The 22198-nt window shown below is 35.3% G+C and overlaps 1 protein-coding gene across 9 annotated transcripts in view; it reads right to left on the bottom strand.

Moving 5' to 3' along the window:
- Positions 1-22198, bottom strand: part of AP3B1 (adaptor related protein complex 3 subunit beta 1) — a 227528-nt gene that overhangs the window by 121810 nt on the left and 83520 nt on the right. For all 9 annotated transcript variants that reach the window (XR_011525709.1, XR_011525711.1, XR_011525710.1 and 6 more), the window contains exons 8-13: positions 12381-12536; positions 7899-7996; positions 6051-6105; positions 5892-5963; positions 3890-3952; positions 1167-1299 (exon numbers count right to left, since the gene is read on the bottom strand). Coding sequence is in view for 6 of the 9 variants with exons in the window: in XM_008516552.2 (XP_008514774.1) it covers positions 1167-1299; positions 3890-3952; positions 5892-5963; positions 6051-6105; positions 7899-7996; positions 12381-12536 (577 nt within the window). In the remaining 3 variants the exon portion in view is untranslated. The remainder of the gene's footprint in view (positions 1-1166; positions 1300-3889; positions 3953-5891; positions 5964-6050; positions 6106-7898; positions 7997-12380; positions 12537-22198) is intronic.

The raw sequence follows: 22198 nt of genomic DNA, 5'->3' as shown, positions 1-22198 counted from the left end.
ATTTATTTGGAGTGTTAATACTGCATGTAGACAAAAGTTCTATCCATTGTCATATTTGGAGTTTATAGGTAAAAGTTTATAATTTTATGGTCACAATAAAAATCTCACTCTTATTGCGGGATAAATTTTGTTTCATTATTTTTTTTCATCAGAAGTACTTAAAACAATGTTACAGTTTTCTAAAGAGATTCACATGTGGGAAAAGATAACTAGGGATAATAAAGTTATTGTAGCGAAAAGTTATTTTTCAAATAAAATATAAAGAATAATCAATTTTGTTACATTTCACCTATGCCATATATGCTTGTGTCTAGATATGACATAATTATATTTAGAATTCCACAAATAATTTCAATGATTTTACATAGGAAATTATGCTTTTCCTAAAAAGAATCTTATTTCAATCAAATATACAATTATAACAAAAGTCCTGTAAATAAATTATTTTAAAGGTGAAAATCGACTCATTTTTCTTTCTTTCTCCAAATAGTCTCATTTATTCTAAAGCCATACCATAGAAATAACTGACATTTCACCACAGAACAGTATGAAACCTAGATTACGTATTTCACTGGATAGTACCTAAGGAATTTTACAAAATGGTTAGATATTGTTTGGCTTAAAAACATGAAGCTATTCCAAATTGATGACTTTTAAATCTAGTCAATCTTAAATATAAAATGACTAGGTGAATTTCTGAAAAAAACAATGGAAGGTGTGCATTTAACATACTGTTTTGATCTAGGCACTTCTCCATATTAAAAGCCATTTGCCTGCTTTTAGCACCCTCTGCAGGTGAACCAATATTATACATGACTTAAACGCCATTAAAAAGCAGTAAAATGGAACCTCTGGAAAAGGTACAAGGAAGGTGGTTAAATTGTGAGGAAATAAAATAAACAAATTACACTTTCTTAGTTCTGTTTAGGCAAGACAAATACTGTTTGAAAGTTAATTATCTCATTTACTAAAACAACAACAAAAAACTGTGTGCGTGTATGTGTGCGCATGTGTGTACTGCAAAGATAAAACACTACTCATCGTGACCATGCTACTGACAGAAGGAAAAACTAAAATGTAATGCTTAAAATGTTACAATTTGCGGATCATATCAAGAATACCAAAATGATAAATTACTTGAAGATAAAGTGAAACTGTCAACTTACCATCCCTGTTGGACAGCAGACACACCAGGCCACTGAGGCACGTGTCAGTGACTTCCGAGATGTTGGTTGCACATCTGCCTATAGTCTGAATAGTGGCTGCAGCAAACTGTTTATCCTGGCTTTTCACATAGGTCTGAAAAATAGTATTTCAACCAGCTTATACATTGTATAAACTATCAAGTGAACAAGAAATCCCTATTATATTAAGCTTTATACATAATCTTCTCAACTATAGGCACAACAGGAGATCCAACTGATAACTTAGCTGAATTCAGTTTCGTTTTTTCACTCAAAGAACGTGCCCATAGAAGAGGCATGTTTTCAAGCCAGGTTCATTCCCCTGTGGCCATGGCGGCTTGTGACTCCAAAACAGAGAGTGTGGGCAGCCCCCCAAAGACAGCAGTCAGTGTAAGGGCACAGTTGAAGGAGATGATGAAACTCTTCCCTTTGAAAGTTTCAGTTCATTTAACCAGCAGCATCTGTGAATCTATGAAAAAACAGGTTGCTTTCTCAGGGATCCTAAATCTAAAAACTGGGAGAAGAGGAAGAAAAGGACCAATAAGCTACCGACAAACACTTTACTTTCCAAATGGTATCTGAATGGCAGTAAAAGTACAACAGTAGCTACAGTGAGCAGCACTTCAATACAGGCTTTATAAATACTTTGTTTACAACAAAATAGAATATTACACTTCCAACATAGATTTTCTTTAAAACAATGCTTTAAAAAAACCCTGTAAATTATATATTTATACAAACTTATAAAGAAAGAAATCACTTATTTGGCAACAAGAATTGAAAAGATCCTGACAAGATTTATCATAGCCCTAAAAAGTTTCACTTTGGTCATAACTTTCTTCATTTAAAAACTAAGCTTTTATTGTTTACAGAAATGAATGTACTTTTAATATGCATATTTCCATTTATATATTATATACGAATGGAATTTAAAATCCCATTTTCAACCGAAATTTTAAAGAAAGATTCCCAACCTCAAATGAGAACTAACACTATGGTTATCTAACATCTGACATCTATACATTTAAAGGGTGCCTAAATGACAACTGGAGGAGAAAAATCTAAGAATATATAAAAGAACATATAAATTTAGTGAAGATGGTATCAAGAACATGATTACATCTTGAAGAAATAAATTAAACAAGTTAAACTCTTTTAGTTCCATGTCGGAAAGATCAATTGTACTTCAAACCAGTTCCCAGTTCATTCCCTAATTTCCTCAACTAAAAAAAAAATACGTCTTTACAAAAATTCTCTATTTTACTCAAAAAGTTATTATAAGTAAATTGTACACACCAATGAATATAACCCATAAATACAGAAAGAAGGTACAAATACACACAGTGATAAAAGCTTATACAAGAGGAAAGAATATATTAAAGTTTGGCTAAACAATGGACCTTAATCTTGATATTAAATGAAATGACCAGATCAACAATATTTTGAAACAAGTCCAGTGTGTCACCTCTGTACAACTAAACAATACTACAAAATTACCTGAGACTCATGCCCTACAACCCCAGTAAACTTGATATAAGCAGAAAGTAGACAGCAAAAGGCCCCCCAAACAGATTACATACCACGACAGGAGAAAGGACAACAGCAAACATGAAGACAAAAGTTAAAAATAAATAAGCAAACGTAAAAATGAAGTAAAAATCAATTTCAAGCAATGTTGTATAGCTATAGATTACTGGATAAAAACTTGAGATACCATATTTTCTGGCATGTAAACACAACATGCATAGGTAACCAAGAAATCCTAATTTTACAAAAGACTTTTCTAGAAAAATACATAGCATGAAAGTACAGTAATTCACTTATGAAATTATAAATCATGGACATGCTATAATATTCTACTACTATTAAAAGTACAAGATCACATAGCCAGAAAAAAATACAATGTCTATATACAGCTAAAAAGAAATTTAATATGGGCATATAGAAGGATTATGGCAACAAAATAAATTAAATCTATAAAAAGTTCAGAGTTGACAAAAACTCTGTGCTTAGTGTGTAGCATGTGGTATACTTTCATTGAAAATACTGCTCATGAAATGTGAAACTAATAATATTTACATGAGGTTTCCCATTGCTGGGCTCCACCACCACCTCTTTATAGAGCTGACCTTTCCAAAATGAAGGGCCTAATAACCATGAGGTAATTTTTGAATATTTTTGGGGGATGTGTACCTGGGAGGTAGCTCATCCATTAGCGTCGATGGTTTAAAAAATACAAAACAAAAATAACAATAAAAAAATCATCATGGGGGCAAATTTAAACCAATTTTTTTGGAGCAATACATGAAGCTGAGAGGACAATGTCTGAAAGAGTGATAGGTCAATCAAATAGGGACAAGCAGGTAAGAACTGAAGCCATTTTCAGGAGTGCAGAGTATAGAAAGGAATATTGATGATGACAGCACACAGAGTGGAATTATGCTGAAATCATAATTTTGAACAAAGAAATATAAACCAGTCTTTTAAATTCTATAAAAATGTGAAAGGGACTACTATTCCATTTCCTTTAAATTTGTAGTTAATGTTTATTCTTGAAAATTTATAAATTTCTTAGTTGCCAATCTTGTCCCAAATCACTGTTTTATTTACACACTACCTATCTCTAAATTGAGAAAGATGTATATTTAAATTTAAACTGAACAGATGTTTTAGAAGTTACTTTATAATTAATATTGTATACAAACCTGAAATTCTCGAAGAAGAGTTGATATGTTAGCTTCATTTGCCAAGTTTGTCAAAATTTCAAGCTATGGTAGACAAAAGAAAAAGTAAATATTTTAAAACAAATAGAAAGGATGAATTTAATAAAGACTAGGAATTTAACAGAGAGGTAACTTCAGTTTTTTAAAAAAGTCAGACTGTTACAAACGTTGTGAGGCATTATACCTTTCAGGTGAACTTTATCTCCCTAAATCTACAAATAGAGGAGAGATAATTACACAGTCCTTAAAAAATAATTAGGAAAAAGAGAATCCTAAATCTTGCTTAATTGTTTGTCCCAACTTTACAATTTATATTTAATTAATCTAAACAATTTAAAGTAGTTTGACTTCTTTTTCCTTTATTTAGAAAGTTAAAAAACAACTTGTCCTCCATGTAATATCTCTGTTTTCCAGATACCAATTAATTCTCTTTATTCGTTCTCATTCATCCTACCATTCCAAATACTTAGACATTTTAATTCTCTCTTCTGGATTTATAGCTATAAATACAATTAAAAGGCCATCTCCAATAGGCTCATTTAAAATATTTCAGTTTTTACTCATAAAGAATATTCAATTAATCTGAAGAAAAGCATGAAAAAGGAAAAATGGAACGAGAACACGGGACAAAGAGAAACAAAACACAAAATACAGACAGACACATTCGATAGCAATAATTATATTAAAAGTAAACAGTCTAAACACTCCAATTAAAAGGCACAGATTGTAAGAGTTCTTTATGTATTCCGGGTACTAGTCATTTTTCAGATATATGTACTAGGAATATTTTCTCCCAGATTAAGGCTTGACTTTTCCATTTATTTTGATGAGGATATTTTAATTTTTATATAATATTTTTAAAAACAATCTCAAACACAGAAAAGGTAAAAAGAACTACTTTTGATCTGAACCATTTGAGATACAGTTACCAGACTGATACCACATCATTCCCCAATATTTCTGTGTATATTTCCTACAAACAATGCCATTGTCCTACATACCACAATACAATCAAGAAAACCAGGAAATTAACACTGATACATCACAGCTATGCAATCATCTCTCCCCATTTACGTTTCACTAATCGTCTCAATCAGGTATAACAAAAGGATTCAGTTTAATATCTCACACTTTGTCTTTTTAGTGTCCTTCAGTCTGAAAGTTTCTCAGTTTTTCTTTTGATCTTCACAACCTTGAAACTTTTGATGACTGCAAACCAATTATTTGGTAAAATATCTTTTAATTTGAGAGTGTCTTAGATTTTCTTATGATTAAACCCAGTTTCCATGTGAATAACCAATCATTCCAATATTTTCTGAATATCTCCTCTAATATATAGTACATTTTCATACACATGGATGTTTCCAGGCTTTCTATTTTATTCCACTTACTTTTCTGTCTAAATATAACATTGTTTCAGTCATTATAGTTTTATATCCCTAACTACACTCTCTAATATAGTTATCATTCCCTGAACACAACACTCTTTCATAATCCTTGTGTTAGCATAAACTGTGCCTTTCTCTTACTCCCAACCCCACAATCTCCTAATCAACCTACCAACTAACAACCAAAAACCTCAGGAAAATGTTATTCTTTTAAGATCCATTCACATATCATCTTTCCCACTAGTCTTTTTTAAATCTCTCAGAGGATTAATCTCACCTTTCTGTTTCTGACAGTACTCAATTCAAATCTTCATATCACTTAAAACATATAGTGCTGAAATTATCTATTTACATGTCTGTCTCCTTCAGTAAACTGTGAGTTATTCAAGGTGCAGGCAGCATGTCTTAACTCTGTATTATTGGAATGTAGCAAAGTAACTAGAACATAATAATATAGTTTAGAAAGTACAAAGAAAATTCCTATTGTGTTTATGTTTTTTTAAAAGCAGGTCTCCATTTTGCAGACGCTAGAAGGTATAGCAATATCTCCAGGGTAAACATGTACTAGATCACCTGAAAAACAGGAGCATACATACCTTCAGGGTCTTGATCATAGTTGGATCAGTTGACCTAACATAGAAACTCTTCAGATAAGGTTCAAACATACCCTAGATTATAAAAATAAATATATAAATGCACCTATGGTACTAATGCATTCATTTCTCTCTTGAATTATGTGTTCACAATGTACATACCTTTCTTTGAATTGACATAGTTGCTATATTCTGTAGAACAATATACTGTACTTCCCTAGAAATTAAAGAAATTTCACTGAGTATATTTTCCAATGAAATATCTTTAAGTAAAGAGTACATTAAAGAAAAACAATCAGCGATAAGTTTCATATTGAAAGGAACTCTTAAATATTTAAAAGTTTTTAGTAGATCTTAGATATTTATACCTTCTTTTAAAATTCATTTTCCCCATAAAGTATTACTAAATTAGAATATTAGATTATTTGATTCGTCATGAGGAAGAGTTAAAATCACTTTTATAATGCTCAGTTCCTAAGATGAAAATACTGCAGCTGTTTGGAATGGCTGCAAGGAACGTATTCTTGGGCTAATGAAATAAACACGACCACTGCCTTAACACGAAGTCTTTATCAGAAGGCTCACTGTGTCACTCAGTTCTTCCCAGAGTGGAAGACAGGTTAAAAGAACAGTCACGTTATTTCATGTCCAAACAGCTAAGAAATGAAGGTAGAACTGAATCTGGCATAAGGCTTCATGTGAAAGATGCATTCCAGATCCTTCTGACAACCTTTGAACGAGCTTTAGAAAGGAAAAATTATTGAACTGATAAAAGGGAAAAGAATGCCTGTACAAAGACAAAGGAGAGAAGAGGAACACAAGGACATAGCATCTTACTGACGGATGGCAAAAGCCAGCCTAGGGCTAAAGTTGTGGCACAGAGTTTTAGTCAAGGGCAAAAATAAACACGTGTCTTTTTCCCCCAACTCTACTAGCAGCAAGTGCTCAATGAAAAAAATTTTTATTTTAAATTAACTAATTAATGCAAAGTACCCTGGGTAAGCTAAATAGCTGAAACAATGGTATTCTTAAACACAGAAAACAAAACAAACAATAAAAATATGATCTTAAAATTTGAAAGTACATGTCACAGGAACTTAATAAAAGTTTTCTGAATTGCTGACCTGAACTGCTGAATTATAGTGAGGTAAAACTAAAGAGAAAGATATTCTTGAGCCAGCCCTGATGACCTAGTGGTCAAAGTTCGGTACACTCCACTTTGGCAGCCCTAGTTTGGTTCCCCAGCATGGAACCACATCACTCGTCTGTCAGTAGCCATGGTGTGGTGGCAGCTCATATAGAAGAACCTACAACTATACACAACTATGTACTAGGGCTTTGGAGGGGAAAAGGAAAAAAGATGGGGGAAGGCTGGCAGCAGACGTTAACTTAGGGCAAATCTTCCCCTGCAAAAAATAAAAATAAACAAGAGAAGTGTATTCTTGCTATCTATTTATCTTTCTATCTACAGGAAATGAAAGGAGTATGTATTTCTTTAAAATAAGTAGCTATTAAGAATATACCCCCCTTTTTAAATAGAGTAAACTACAGTAATCAAACATTGCAACTTTATAGCCAGCAGCAATTCGGTCATAAACTACATAATTTACCCTATGTATTACTGCTCTATATAAAATCATACAAATACACTAAGTCAATCTAATAATATATTACTATAGTTTTCAGTGATTTTCAGACTTACCAGAACTTCCAAACATTATTATTGGCATACCTAGAAATATCAAACACTAATACTAGGCTACCGGTGACAGCATATACTATATGCCAAAAAATATTTTCAATCTCTTTGGGTTTGAGGTTAAAAAAATTTCAACATTTATCATAAACTTTGAGATAAACTGCATAATGACGATCCCCTCAAGTATGAAACCTTAATGATAAAATACAGTCAAAACCATGTATTAAATGCCTGAAAGGCAGATTATATTTGTTTAAACATTACTTTTGAAAAAATACAAAAGAAAAAGCATATATGAAATCATGTCCTACCTATTGCTACGAAGCAAACGCACTAGTGATTTAGAAATAATGCCAGCCTCAGATTTTGGTGATATGTGCCAATACAGCTGAGCAACTGCCATAACAACCTAAAAGAGAAAGAGTGAAAACAGTAAGAACCATGAACACTGGAGCGCCCCACAGTTTCACTGTACTTTCTCACATGTTATTTCCTTAACTCCTACAAAACTCCTGTGAAGTAAGGTGAGTAGGCTGTTACCCTTTGTAGCAGGTTGAATAGTATCCCCACCAAAAATTCATGCCTACCCTCAGAACGTGGGCTTGTCTGGAAGTAAAGTCTGCAGATGCCATTAGGGTAAAAGATCGAGATGAGATCACACTGGATTAGGGTGGGCTCTAACTCCAATGAGAGTGTCATTATGAGAGACAGAAGAGCACCCACAGAGAAGAGGGCAACGTGAAGATGGAGGCAGACGTGATGTGTCTAAAAGCCAAGGAATGCTGGAGTGCTGGCAACCACCAGAAGCCAGCAAAAGGCAGTTTCTCCCTCAGAGCCTCCAGAAGGAACCAATCCTGTGGACAGCTTTATTTTGGACCTATGGCCTCCTGAAATGTGGGAGAATACATTTCCGTGGTTTCAACCCACCCAGCCTGTGGTAATCTGTTTAATAATCCTAGGAAACGACTTCATCCTCAAAAAAGAAAACAGATGTCAAAGGAACTACTCAAGGTCTGCGAGCCAGAGCAGGTCAAAGCTGGACACGACATGCCAAATCCCACACTCCTCCCAGTACTGCAGCTGCTGCTCCAAGATTGAGAAGTTGTAAAAAATTGCAAGCACACCTTTCCAAATAAAGCCAGACACTTCAGGACAATAGTAACAAGTAAGCTCAAATTTTTAAAAATCAGTACATTTAAGTTATAATTAAAAGAACTCTATTAAAACAATCCCTCGAAAACAGCAGCATTCGAAACGATCTTTTTTCCAAAAGGCAGAACCTTAAAACTAGTCTTTGGTTCAAAGCCATTACAAGGGTGATGAGAATTTCTCTGGCACAAAATAAAGATTTCTACGTTTGCCCCACATGCCTCTACACTCAGATCAGAGATTGAAGTCCGGGCTTCCCATTCACTCCAAGGATCCAGTTTGACCTGTGACAACTGCAGAGACAGAGCTGCAGGAGTTCCATCATCTTGTCTTTAGCTCAGGAGATACATGAACACCACTTTCCTTCTGCTTGGTCCATGAAGCTCTGTTTTCACATGCCTAAAGAGTGCACAGCACTGAAGGGGGCTCGAGGTAAAATGAGCTTCTTCTGAAACTAAGATACATTCTTTAAAAATACAGTTTACAGTCCTAAATTTACTGTTGTTTGGCATTTTGTTATACTTTTCTTCACAAGACTGATTTATAGCTTTCAGACATTACTTGGGAATTTGAGGAGTTTAAGGATATCTTATTTTTTCACTTGTGATCCACAAACACACTTTGATTATAGAACAAATTCTCCTGAATTAAAAATCTTATAAACAAAATCTCAATTAATGATTGACAATCTACAAGTAGGTGATAGTCATTTTAAAAAATATTAAAGCATACAGCTGGCTAATAAGTATTAGTATACGATACAAAAGAAAATTGAAGCTTAATTTAATGTGTTTTACAAATGATAAATCTTTTTCTATTAAAAATAGTAAGTCCAATGCTACTGGCAAGAAGGTAACCTGTATGTCTTTAAGATCCTAGATTCCACTTAGGATGTGATCTGTTCTGACATGTTAATTAAGGCACTCTCAAACGCAAAAGAGCTATATGATGTTCTCTTCCCCCAGTATTCACAAATCTAACAGTTTCAAGTTTCTCCAATACCCAGAATTTGAAATTTATAGCCTAATTTGTAAAAGCATGAGGGAAGCTCCTATAACTCCAAAGTCCAAAATGACTAAAAGTAGACAGCCTCATAGGCCTCCTCCAGTTACCTTACGTACGTTCAGAATCAAGTAGATCCTGTAAGCGCTTTTCTATTCCTAATCATTCACACCACTAGCACCTTATCTACACTGTTACAACAGCCTCCCAACATTCTGCTTCCAGTATCTCTGATCTCCAGTTCAAGCCACACAGCACTGACCAGCTAAGTTCCTGAAACAAATTCTCAGTCTCTCCTGTAACTTGAGAATGAGCCCAAAACAAAGAAAAAAACTACTCACAATCCTTCAAAAGTCAGTCGTTATATACATATGTACATGTGTATATATATCTAGCAGCATCAAATAAGCAAGACACCAAAACACATTGGAATAAAAAAGTAAAGTACCTCTATCAGATAAGCATGGAACCAAAACATACTGGAACAAAAAGTACAAACCACCTCTATCCATTTCACCATTCAAGAACATTTCTGATTGGTGAGTATTTGGACTATAAAATCAATTTCTAAGACAAAGTTAAATGAATAGTGAGTCAATTATAAAGGAGAGTTTTAGGTGGCAAGTTACACTTACTTAAGTACCCCGTGGCCAAGCTAGGGCACACTAAAATATAAGCATATTTTACAACAGTAGTAAAATTATGTTTTTGTTATTACTCTGTATGGTTACATGATAATGACTAAGAAACGAAATTACTAGGTATAAGATAAAAACTTCTACTAACTACTAAGATAGATATACAAAGCTCTAAGCTCTAAATTCTCAAGCATCAGAAAACAAAGTAATTCGAGTGAAATTCCTCATTTTCAAAGTTTTTCCTAATTAAACAGAACAATTCATTACGAATATTTTTTAATTAAAAAAATTTTAAGAAAATGCTTAACTTCAATCCATCAAGTCATCAGACATAACTATCAGTTAACAGAAAACATAGATTACAGAAGAAAAAATTAAACAGCACTATTAAGGAAGCAACCAGACAAACCCAGAAGAACATTCTGCAAGATCTGAGAGGTTTAAAAGAAATAATAACCAGATGCAATGCAGTAGATAACAGTTTAGATTAACCGCTTATCAAAGATAATGTAAGATAAATTGGTATTAAATGAGATGAAATTTTATTGAAATAGAAAGGTGGAGACAGCTGACTAGAAAAAAATATTTTGTAGAGTATGATTTCTATGTTGGTTTAAAAAATATATATGTATAGACATACACAGTGAATATATGTACATTTATGCAGAAAAAAGATCTGGAAGAAAATGTATTAAGATATTATAACAGCGATTTCTGAGTGATGGGAATATGATGTTTTAATTTTTTTTCAGTTTTGCTACTCTGTATTTTCTAATTTTCTACTTTGTCTTCTAAAATATTTTGGGGCGAGCCCAGTGGCCCACGGTGGTTAAGCTTGTGTGCTCCACTTTGGCAGTGCGAGGGTCCCAGGTTCAGATCCTGGGCATGGACCTATACACCGCTCATCAAGCCATGCTGTGGCAGTCTCCCTCATACAATAGAGGAAGATTGACACAGATGTTAGCTCAGGGCCAAACTTCCTCACCAAAAAAGTAAATAAAATATAAAAGGTTATTTAAAATCAACAGTTATAAAATAAATAAACTTAGGACCCAAATGAAGACCATTTTTTCTTTTTTAGAGGAAGATTAGTCCTGAATTAACATCCGCCACCAAATCTCCTCTTTTTTTTGCTGAGGCAGATTGGCCCTGAGCTAACATCCAGGCCCATCTTCCTCTACTTTATATGTGGGACACCCACCACAGCATGGCTTGACAAGAGGTGCACAGGTCTGCACCTGACATCCGAACCGTGAACCCCGGGCCGCCGAAGGAGAGCATGCGAACTTAACCACTGTGCCACTGGGTTGGCCCTGACCCAAAGGAAGATGATTTTTAATTGCTATTCCTACCAGTTAAAATTTATTCTGTATGAGGCATTATGCTGGGTGCTTTTGTTATACATTAGTCTCTTAAACTCTTATCTGGAAGAAACGAATATTAGGGACTGATATCAGATTAAGCCCTCGAACACAATCAAGTAATAGAGAAATACATACAGTCCTCCAATCACCTGAGAAACATCTTCAGTTTACATCTTAGGAAAAGCCAATTAACAAAACCACAAAAAAGTGCATGAAATCCAGTCGACATACAACTACCAAACCAAGGAATTTCATCAAAACCTGAGTTTTTGGTGTATAAACAAATGCTCCATTAGCACACTCAAAAATATTTATTTATTGAACTTGTTTAACCAACATTTAAAAAAATCTGTGAATTCTTCCTTTTTGTTTTTTAAAGACTGGCATCTGAGCTAACAACTGTTGCCAATCTTCCCCCTTTTTTTTTTTTTGGTTTTTCTCCCCAGGACATAGTTGTATAATTTTTAGTTGTGGGTCCTTCTAGTTGTGGCATGTGGGACGCCACCTCAACGAGGCCTGATGAGCGGTGCCATGTCTGCGCCCAGGATCCAAACCAGCGAAACCCTGGGCTGCTGAAGCAGAGCATTTGGCCAACGGGGCTGGCCCCAGTGAATTATTTCTTACAAGGGTTTTGACATACCGCTGCATTCCTGCTCTGAAGCAAAGGTTTTGTGTTCCGAATTAAGAGTCTATGGTCTGGATCCATAGTATATGGCTTCTTCCTTTTGTCAGTCTTTTCCTTCTGTTCATCATCAGAGTCATAGAAACTCTTTTCATTGTCTTCCAGACCATCATCCTACAGGAGAGAAATACAATCTCAAGATTAGTTCAAACCTTGAACAGCACAAATATTATACAAAGAAATCTTCCATTTTAACATCTACAATAACGATAATAATTTACTGTAGAATACTACTGTTGAGGCAATTTGAAAATATTATGCTACCTATACGAAAGAAAGGCCTTGGTTTTTCTCATATTTTATAACACAATAACTGTCCTTTAGTGCAACAGATCACACTTCTTTTCTATTACACAGTAAACCTCTGAAAAGATTAAATTTCCACAGAAATACCCACAACTGCCCAAAGGGAAAACTTGACAAAGCCTCTAAGAGGGAACACCTACACCCTGAAAACTATGTCCATAAATAATCAGCCACTCTGTAACTGAATCAAAGGGTCAGAAGAAAGAGGAGAAGTGTTTGAACTGCAACACACATAAAAAAATCAGAATAAAGCCTGACAGGTTAAAAACTAGTGATTAAGCAGCTGTCTGCGTTGTCAAGAAAGACTCAGCTTGAGATTTACATGTATCCATAGGAGTTGATTCTATGTTTTTCTTTTGTACTTTTCATTTGAATTCTCTATTATCTCTGCCAATAAAATCAGCCTATAGGCATTTAGTCCTAAAAATAAACAAACAAAAGCACAGGTAAAGACAATAATATCCACGTAGGTGGATCCAATTCAATCACTGTTTAGAGGTAACTTCTGTTGCCAAGTACCTGAAATATACTTTCCATTTCTGGGAAGATGGAGCAGATGTACTTTCGCTCATTCTTCTCACTGTGTAAACCAGAAACCCGAGACATTATACACAAAACAAACGTAAGAAAGGAAAGGCAGAGAGAAGCAGAAAGACTGGATAGGGACCTCAGGACCCAAAGAAGGACACAACAGTGAGTTCCTTGGGTTTTCATTTCTACCTCATATATCAGACCGGGTTCTAGAGAAGCTGGTAAGGCAGAAACACCAACAAGCATAGATAAACAAACCCTCCAAAACTCTGCTCTCTGTGGCCAAAGGAAAAGACAAGGCAAAGTCTAGCAAGACAGAAACCTTTTAGAAAGTAACTGCTCTCGTACAGCCAACACTAGAAAAAAAACTACAGCCCCAGCCCCACCCCCACCAGTGGAGGCTGACATGGGTAGCCCAGACTTCCACCCTCACCACGCTGTAATGAGATGCCCCAACCATCCCACTGGGGCGGTGTCAGAAAAGGTATAGATGGGACCGAGACTTTAATTCCCGCCAGGAGGTAAGCAGGCACCCCACGGTGCCAGTGGGGACCAGGTGAGGAGCGTGAAGATCCAATCCCATCCCTCAGTGAGGAGGTGATCAGGTCCCTCCCCACTGGGCGAGGGTGAGAGGGTGCTTAGGGTACTCAGGACCTGCAGCACCACCACCCAGTGACAACAAGGACACACCACTCTATGGTGTTAGTGGAGGACACATGTGGAACTGTAATGAAGCACTTCTATCCCTCACAGCCAGAGCGTTACCAGGGGAGTATTAGTGGGGAGCCAGAAATCCCACATTCACCACCGTGACAATGAGCACGACCTCCCGGAGGTGTCAATGGAGGCTGAGCGAGGAACCTAGATCGCCTTGAAGAAGCTGTGGCAGGCATATGCATGTTAAAGGTGATTATGATGAGATCTCAGAGGTAAAGGAGGAAGATGTTATTGGAAACTGGAGGAAAGGCAATCCTTGTCACAAAGTGGCAAGAACTTGGCTCAACTGTGTTCTGGTGTTACGTGGAAAGTAGAAGCTAAAAGTGATGAACTTGGATATTTAGCTGAGGAGATTTCTAAGCAAAGTGCTGAAGGCGCAGCCTGGTTTCTCCTTGTTGCTTATAGTAAACATGAGAAAGAAAGATAAATTGAAGGAAATGTTAAGCAAAGGGGAACCAGAACTTGAAGATTTGGACATTTTCAGGCTACTCATATCACAAAAATCGAGAAAGCGTCTTCAGAAGAGAACACCAAGGGTGTGGCTTGAAAATCATTTGATAAAAAGGTCATGAGTACCGATCATGGATTTAATCTGACATCTCAGCAGAAGCCAGGAGTAGAGATGGGATTATACCAGCAGAAACACTGCCAGCTTGGAACAAAGGGGAGAGACGGGACAAAATGAAGGACGGCTGTCAGACTTCTGTGGTCCTACAGGACAGGACAATGTAAGGACACACAGAGAAGGCAGCCATCTCTAAGTCAAGGAGAGAGGCCTCAGGAGAAACCACACCTGCTAACACCTGGGTCTCGGACTTGAGCCTCTACAACACTGAGAAATAAATGTCTGTTGATCAAGCCACCCAGTCTGTCCTATTTTGCTGTTGCAGCTCTAGCAAACTAATACAGAAATCAACAAACAATTCACCAAAGGAGATACACAAATGGCAAAAAGCAAATAAAAAGATAATCAACTTCATTAGCCATTAGGGAAATGCAAATTAATACCACAGCAAGATATCACTACACACATAATAGAAGGGCTCTCATCTAAAACCAAAAAATAGTGACAACAGCAAATGATAGTAAGGACAGAGAGGAAAGGGATCCCTCATATACTGTGGTGGGAATGTAAAAGGTTACAGCCACTCTGGCAGGTTGGCAGTTTCTGCAATTATACAACCCAGTAATTGCACTCTTGGGTGTTTATCACCGAGAAATGGAAATGTATTCTCATACAAAAAACTGTACACAAATATTCATACCAGCTTTATTCCTATTAGCCAAAAGGGAAACAACCCAGATGTCCTTCAATGGATGAATGGTTCAACAACTGGTTAAACAAATGGTTAAACAAAATGGTTAAACACCTAGGCCACGGAATATCACTCAGAAATAAAAAACAAACGACTGATATACACAACAACTCTGATTAATTTCCAGAGAAGTATGGTGAAAAAGATTAATATGAAAAGGCTATATATTGTATAATTCCATTTATTTAACATTCTTGAAACGAAAAAATTATAGCGATGGAGAGCCAATTAGTGGGTTATGGTTAATAACCTATGGAGGTTAAGGGGAGGCAGGTTAAGCACAGGGAAGGAAGTAGGTTTAGCTATAAAATCACAACATAAAGGATCCTTGCAATGGAAATGTTCTGAATCTTGACTGTATCAGTGTCAATATCCTGGTTGTAATACATTACTACAGTTTTGCAAGATGTTACCATCAGGAGAAAATGAGTAAAGGTTATTCCAGATCTTTCTGTATTATTTCTTACGACTGCTTGTGAATCTACAGTTACCTTAAGATAGAAAGTTTAATTGAATAAAATTGAGGAAAACATCAGTAAATCACTTAAAAGCTATTTGTACATATTTATAATATAACAATAAAAGTAATGATCTAAAATGCTTCAAGTTAATATCACTTCTTTAGAAGTATTTTTCCCTTGCTAAGTGCCTACAGATAATACATAGTCTTTACTTGACTCTTGACTAAAATATCACTGAAAACACTTTTCATCAAAAATATGACCATTCGGTTTCTTAGAAGTAAGCATATTGTCAGTATTTTTTAAATCCACAATAAAAAAATCTTAAGAAATGCTCCAAAACAGAAGAAACACCAAATTTATACTCTTTGAAAACCCAAGAAAATGTTTAAATAATACCCATCTTTGAGAGTGAACTACAAATTGTAGCATTATCCTCTTCCTTTGAATACACAATCAAAACAAACTACTTGCCTCTTAGTGCTTCAAAAAGCAAAAGAAGTGGGGACTGTAAGTGAGATATATTTTTATATCAAGGCCATACTTGAGTGACTGCTCCTATATGGAGCTTCAGGCCAAACTGGTTTTATTAACTCAATTAGTAAACTAATAAAGTGATACACAAACAATCACATTCTCTAAGCATAAGTACACACCTACAATGCTTAGCCAACTTCAATCAAATAAATATTCAAACTCCACCTGAAACTGATACACGATGAAACTGCTGTATTAACACAGCACTGTAACTAAAAATTAAAATCCACAAATGCACATAAAAAGCTGCTTTCAATAAGCATTTATTCATTCTATTTCTCCTTCATTATTAACAGACTTTATTAAAATTCAATTATATTATTTCAATAAAGAACATAATCATATTGCTTACTTTGCAGTACAAGTCTTTGGGATTATGATAGCAATTTTAGTAAAAAGACTGCAATGGAAGTTTTTTCTTTCATTAGTACCTGTCCCCCATAAAATTCAAGGATCTAACAAAGCTATCAAGAAAAGCTTCTACAGGGGCCGGCCCAGGGGCATAGTGGTCAAGTTTGCTTCACTCCACTTCATTGGCCCCAGGGGTCACCTTTTTGGATCCTAGGTGTGGACCTACACACGGCTTACCAAGCCATGCTGTGGCAGGCGTCCCACACATAAAATAGAACATGGGCACGGATGTTAGCTCAGGCCTAATCTTTCTCAAAAAAAGAAAAAAAGAAAAACTTCTACAAATCAAAATTCATAAAATTCATAAAAATACAGAAACAAAAACTGGAGGTCAGGATCTACCAAAAAGCAAAATTCCTAATAACTCTCCTAGTCTTTAGTTTAAAAGCCTGAGAGTCTATACCCTAGGGAGTAAAGAAGATAAAATTAAAGCTCAGCTTTTAATCTTCTCAATCTACAATTGAGGTGGTTAAGCTAACTCAGAGGGTTGATACCCTGAATATTCTACAAACAAACCAAAATCCATCATCCAAAGCCTCAAACTAGTTCAACAATTTTTCATAAAGCCAAGAAGGAAAGAAGGGAGGAAGAGAGAGAAGGAAGAAAAGGCAGCGTCATTAAGGGTCAGGATATTGTTTCCATTTGGGAAAGAAAGCAGGATATTAACTAGATGATGTCAAGAGTGGGGCTTCTGGACTAAATTTATAATTTCTGTTTCTTAATCGGAGTACTCATTACAGAGGGGTATACAGTTTGTGAAAATTTATGAAGCCATTTGCTTTTGACACATGTACATTACGTATTTCTACTTCAATAAAAAAATTTAAATATGCAAATAAGAAAAAAGACAATGATGTGAATATTAATTATGAAAAACAAAAAGAAACAAGGTGAAAAATGAGGATAACACAAGCATTTAAAATGAACTGTAAAATATCTATGGATAACACGTTCAAGGAATTAAGTGATAAGACTGAGCTTTTGGAAGGGAATTCAACTCCATATTATTTTTATAGAAAAGTGAGATTCACTTTCTAACATCATTTTGATATAAAGCACTACAATTTCAGTAACCACCTGTAGAGTTAATATGGCAATCTTTAAAATTTGACTTTGACTAATTTTACATTAGTGATAATTTGGACAGATCAGAAAGAGGAAGATTTTTGCTCTCTTAGAGATCACAGCCCAGGACAATTAAGTAAGTTAAATAAAGAGTCAGATTTTACATGTTAGATAACTTTGAACAGTTTTGAAATAATCATTCTTAATTAAATTTTAAATGTATGATGGAATGAATTTTATTTTCAGCTTGTTGAGAAACAGAAAAGTTGGTTAAACAAGTAAGGCAAACAAGGTATGGGAAAGATGTTTAGTCTACTTCAGAGTAAAATTAGATAAAATGGGCTTCAAAGATGCTGAAATTGATTTTTAGAAAAAAGTTTCCATTTGCTCAACTTAGTATATTAACTGTACATCATATATAAAAGAGGAAAATGAATCAATTTTAATATACCTCCGTGTATTTGAAAGCAATATTTTAGAAATATTTTATTTTTAGTGAAACTTTAATTTTTTTAACTTATTCTGTACTTTCTATTTCTTATCTAGCAATTGATATTATGCAGGCTCGATTTATGTAATTCACCTGTAAATTTGGAACTAAGTAAAAAGGTCTCTCCTACATAGCTGAAATAGCTGTTACGAAGCCTTTAGATATTATTCTAAATATAAAGCCCTTATTCAGAGTATATTACGCAGATAATTTTAACCATCGTAATAGTCTGGTTTCCTGATCCACAGATAAAAATAAAATGTATAACTTAAAAGAAAATATTAGGTTATTTCTTTCACTCCCTGCCAAGGGGTAGGGAAATAGAAACGTGTTCTATGGGCCAGCCTGGTGGTACAGTGGTTAAGTGTGCACATTCCGCTGCTGGGGTTCACCGGTTCAGATCCTGGGTGTGGACATGGCACTGCTTGGCAAGACATGCTGTGGTAGGTGTCCCACATATAAAGTAGAGGAAGATGGGTATGGACATTAGCTCAGGGCCAGTCTTCCTCAACAAAAAGAGGAGGATTGGCAGCAGATGTTAGCTCAGGGCTAATCTTCCTCAAAAAGAAAGAAAAAAAAAGAAATGTGTTTTAGAGGTGTTTGCATCAAAAAGGTAAAAAGATAAACAAAATCAATTATTATTATGGATTGTTTCTATTGAGCCTGGAGAAATGAGGTATTATCATACATGTGGTTTTCTAATGGGTATTAATTAAAACATTTCATATTGTCATTTATTGGTTGGCAAGTTTTCTAAGCCACATGGTCATTAAGTAAAGTCACCTTTATATTACAGACTGTTACAAAAGATGGAATCATTTGACAGAAATCTAACAGATGCAAAAAACATTAACAAACTCGTGAAACTGCTCTTTTGTACCTTGAGAAAACGGCTGTTCTAAAGCTAGGGTAGTTAAAATAAATTTAGATGACCAAGTATTTACACAAATAGACAAACTCTCTAAGGACAAACCTGAAAAATTGGAACAACAAAATAATGATAGTTTTTGTTTACAACCCAAAGAATAAAACAAATATCTGAGTACATAATAAATGACTAAAAAATAAACAAACGGGGGAGAAAGCCAAGTCTTCCTTACAGAAGAATTCCAAACAACAACTATGCTAATATGCAGTGAATGTGTACCGCAGGCTTGAAATGTTTTTCTATGACAGCATCATATTCATATTCCTAGGTGAGTGTATCTCAAACAACCTATACAGAAGTAAAGATGCTTCCCTATGGAAAACTATTAAATGGCTCAAAAAGGAGCCCTAGTTATTAAGTACACACATACATAAAATGTATGTGATAAAACTCATAAAATGCATATTAAAAAGTTACATTTATAAATGAATATTTTATTTTTCTGTGGCTTAAAATATACGTATGTACATAAAATGAAATTATATATTACCACAGACTATTTTCTCCATCTTTCTAAAAAAGTATCCATTCAAGCTGAAACCGCCCCAAAAGCTTTAATCCTCTCATTTAGAAAATAGGAACCAACTTATATTTGAGAAAGTTTTGCAGTTTCTTTAAAGTGAAGATAGTGTTTTAGAAATACATTCTGAATATAGATGAAATTATATAATATATAGAATTTTACATGAAATCTGAGAGTAGAAGAGGGAAGAGGGTAGAGTTAAAATGAGAGCAGCCATGAGTTGAAGAGTGTTGTAGAAAGGTAACGTGTATATGGGGATTCACCGGACCACTAGCCCTACTCTTGTGTATGCTTAAATTTTTCCGCAATTAAAAATTTAAATAGTGAGTCTGACTTCTCTGTAGATCTACTATAAAAGCACAGTAATCAAGACAGTGTGGTATTAGTCAAAGAATAGACAGAGTAATAAACAGAAGAAAGAACTCAAAAAAAGACCCACATGAATATATAGTCAACTGATCTTTGACAAAGATGCAAAGCCAGCAGAATGGAGAAAAGATTGTCTTTTTGACAAATGGTGCTGGAACAAGTGGACATCTACATGCAAAAAGAATGCATCTAGACACAGACCTTATACCTATTATAAAAATTCCCTCAAAAAGGGTTATAGACAAACCTAAAACACAAAAGTATAAAATTCCAGAAGATAACATATGAGAAAATCTAGATGACCTTGGGTATGGTGATAACTTTCAGCTACAACACCAAAGAAAGTCATGATCCACAAAAGAAATAATTGATGAGCTGAACATCATTAAAATCAAAAACGTCTGCTATGCAAAAGATAATGTCAAGACAAAGACAAGATGAGCCACAGATTTGGAGAAATATCTGATAAAGGGCTGTTATCCAAAATAGATAAAGAACTCTCAAAACTCAACAATAAGAAAGCAAACACTCTATTAAAAAATGGGCAAAACACCTGAAGCAACAACTCACCAAAGAAGATACATAGATGGCAAATAAGCTTATGAAAAAATGCTCAATATCACATGTAATTAGGGAAATACAAGTTGAAACAACAATGAGGTACCACTACACACCTATGAGAACAGCCAAAATCCAGAACACCAACACCACCGAATGCTGGTGAGGATGGAGAGCAACAGGAACTCCCACTCACTGCCAGTGGGGATGCAAAATGGTACAGCCACCACGGAAGACAATTTTGGCAGCTTCTTACAAAATGAAATATACTCTTACCAAACGAGCTAGCAATCATCATCCTTGGTTCATACCCAAATGAGTCCCGACAAAAATCTGCACAAGGTTTATAGCAGCTTTCTTCCTAACTGCCAATACTTGCAGGCAAACGAGATGTCCCTCAGCAGGTGACAAGATGAATAAACTGTGGTACATCCAGACAATGGAATATTATTCGGTGCTAAAAAGAAATGAGCTAACTAGCCATGAAAAGACATCAGGGATGCTTAAATGAATTCTACTAAGTGAAAGAAGCCAATCTAGAAAGGCTACATAGTATAGGATTCCACTTACATGACATTCCGGAAAAGCAAAACCATGGAGATAGGAAAAAGCATATGGATTGCCAGGGTTGGTGGGGGAGGAAGGAATGAACAGGCAGAGCACTGAGGATTTTTAGGGCCATGAAACTATTCTCTATGATATAATGGTGGAGTCATGTCATTATACATTTATCAAAACCTACAGAATGGTACACCACCAACAGGGAACCTGAATGCAAACTACAGACTCCAGGTGATGAGGACATATTAATGTACGTTCACTGATTGTAATAAATGGACCACTGTGGTGCAGGATGTTGACAGCGGGAGAGGCTGTATGTGTGAGTGGAGTAGGGAATATATGAGAACTCCTGGTATTTTTTGCTTTGTTTTGTTGTGAAACTAAAACTGCTCTAAAAAAAAACAAACCTGTATTTAAAAAAAAAGAACCAGTGAGTTTAATATATCTGAACCTATCTCATATGAAAATAGGTCTTTCTTCACTCACGTGTCCTGACTACCCCAACTGCTAATATAAAAACATCAGAATAAAATTAGCTTTTCACTTAACTCTGACACATTCACTTTCAATAGAGAAAAATGTTATTTTAAATATAAGCTTTATGAAGGCAAAAAAGAAAAATTAGGGCCAGCCCCATGGTGTAGCGGTTAAGTTCAATGCATTCCACTTTGGCGGCCCTGGTTCGGATGCCAGGAGCAGACCTACACCACTCACTCAGCCATGCTGTGGGGGCAACCCACATACAAAACAGAGGAGGAGTGGCACAGATGTCAGCTCAAGGCTGATCTTCCTCGAGCAAATAAAAGAGGAAGATTGGCAACACATGTTAGCTCAGGGCGAATCTTCCTCAGGAAAGCAAAAAAAAATTACCTTTTACTCCATAAAGTGTATTTTGGAAAGGCATAGTGTAGACATTTTTGAAGTACTATTACACAGATCCATGGAATAAAGAAAATTGTGAAATTATACTTAAGCAGTAACACTCTATATAGATTTTGTACCT

Source organism: Equus przewalskii, chromosome 13, assembly GCF_037783145.1.
Source record: "Equus przewalskii isolate Varuska chromosome 13, EquPr2, whole genome shotgun sequence".
NCBI lineage: Eukaryota > Metazoa > Chordata > Mammalia > Perissodactyla > Equidae > Equus > Equus przewalskii.
Note: the sequence above shows the minus strand (reverse complement) of the source record. Positions and strands in the feature narration are given on the sequence as shown.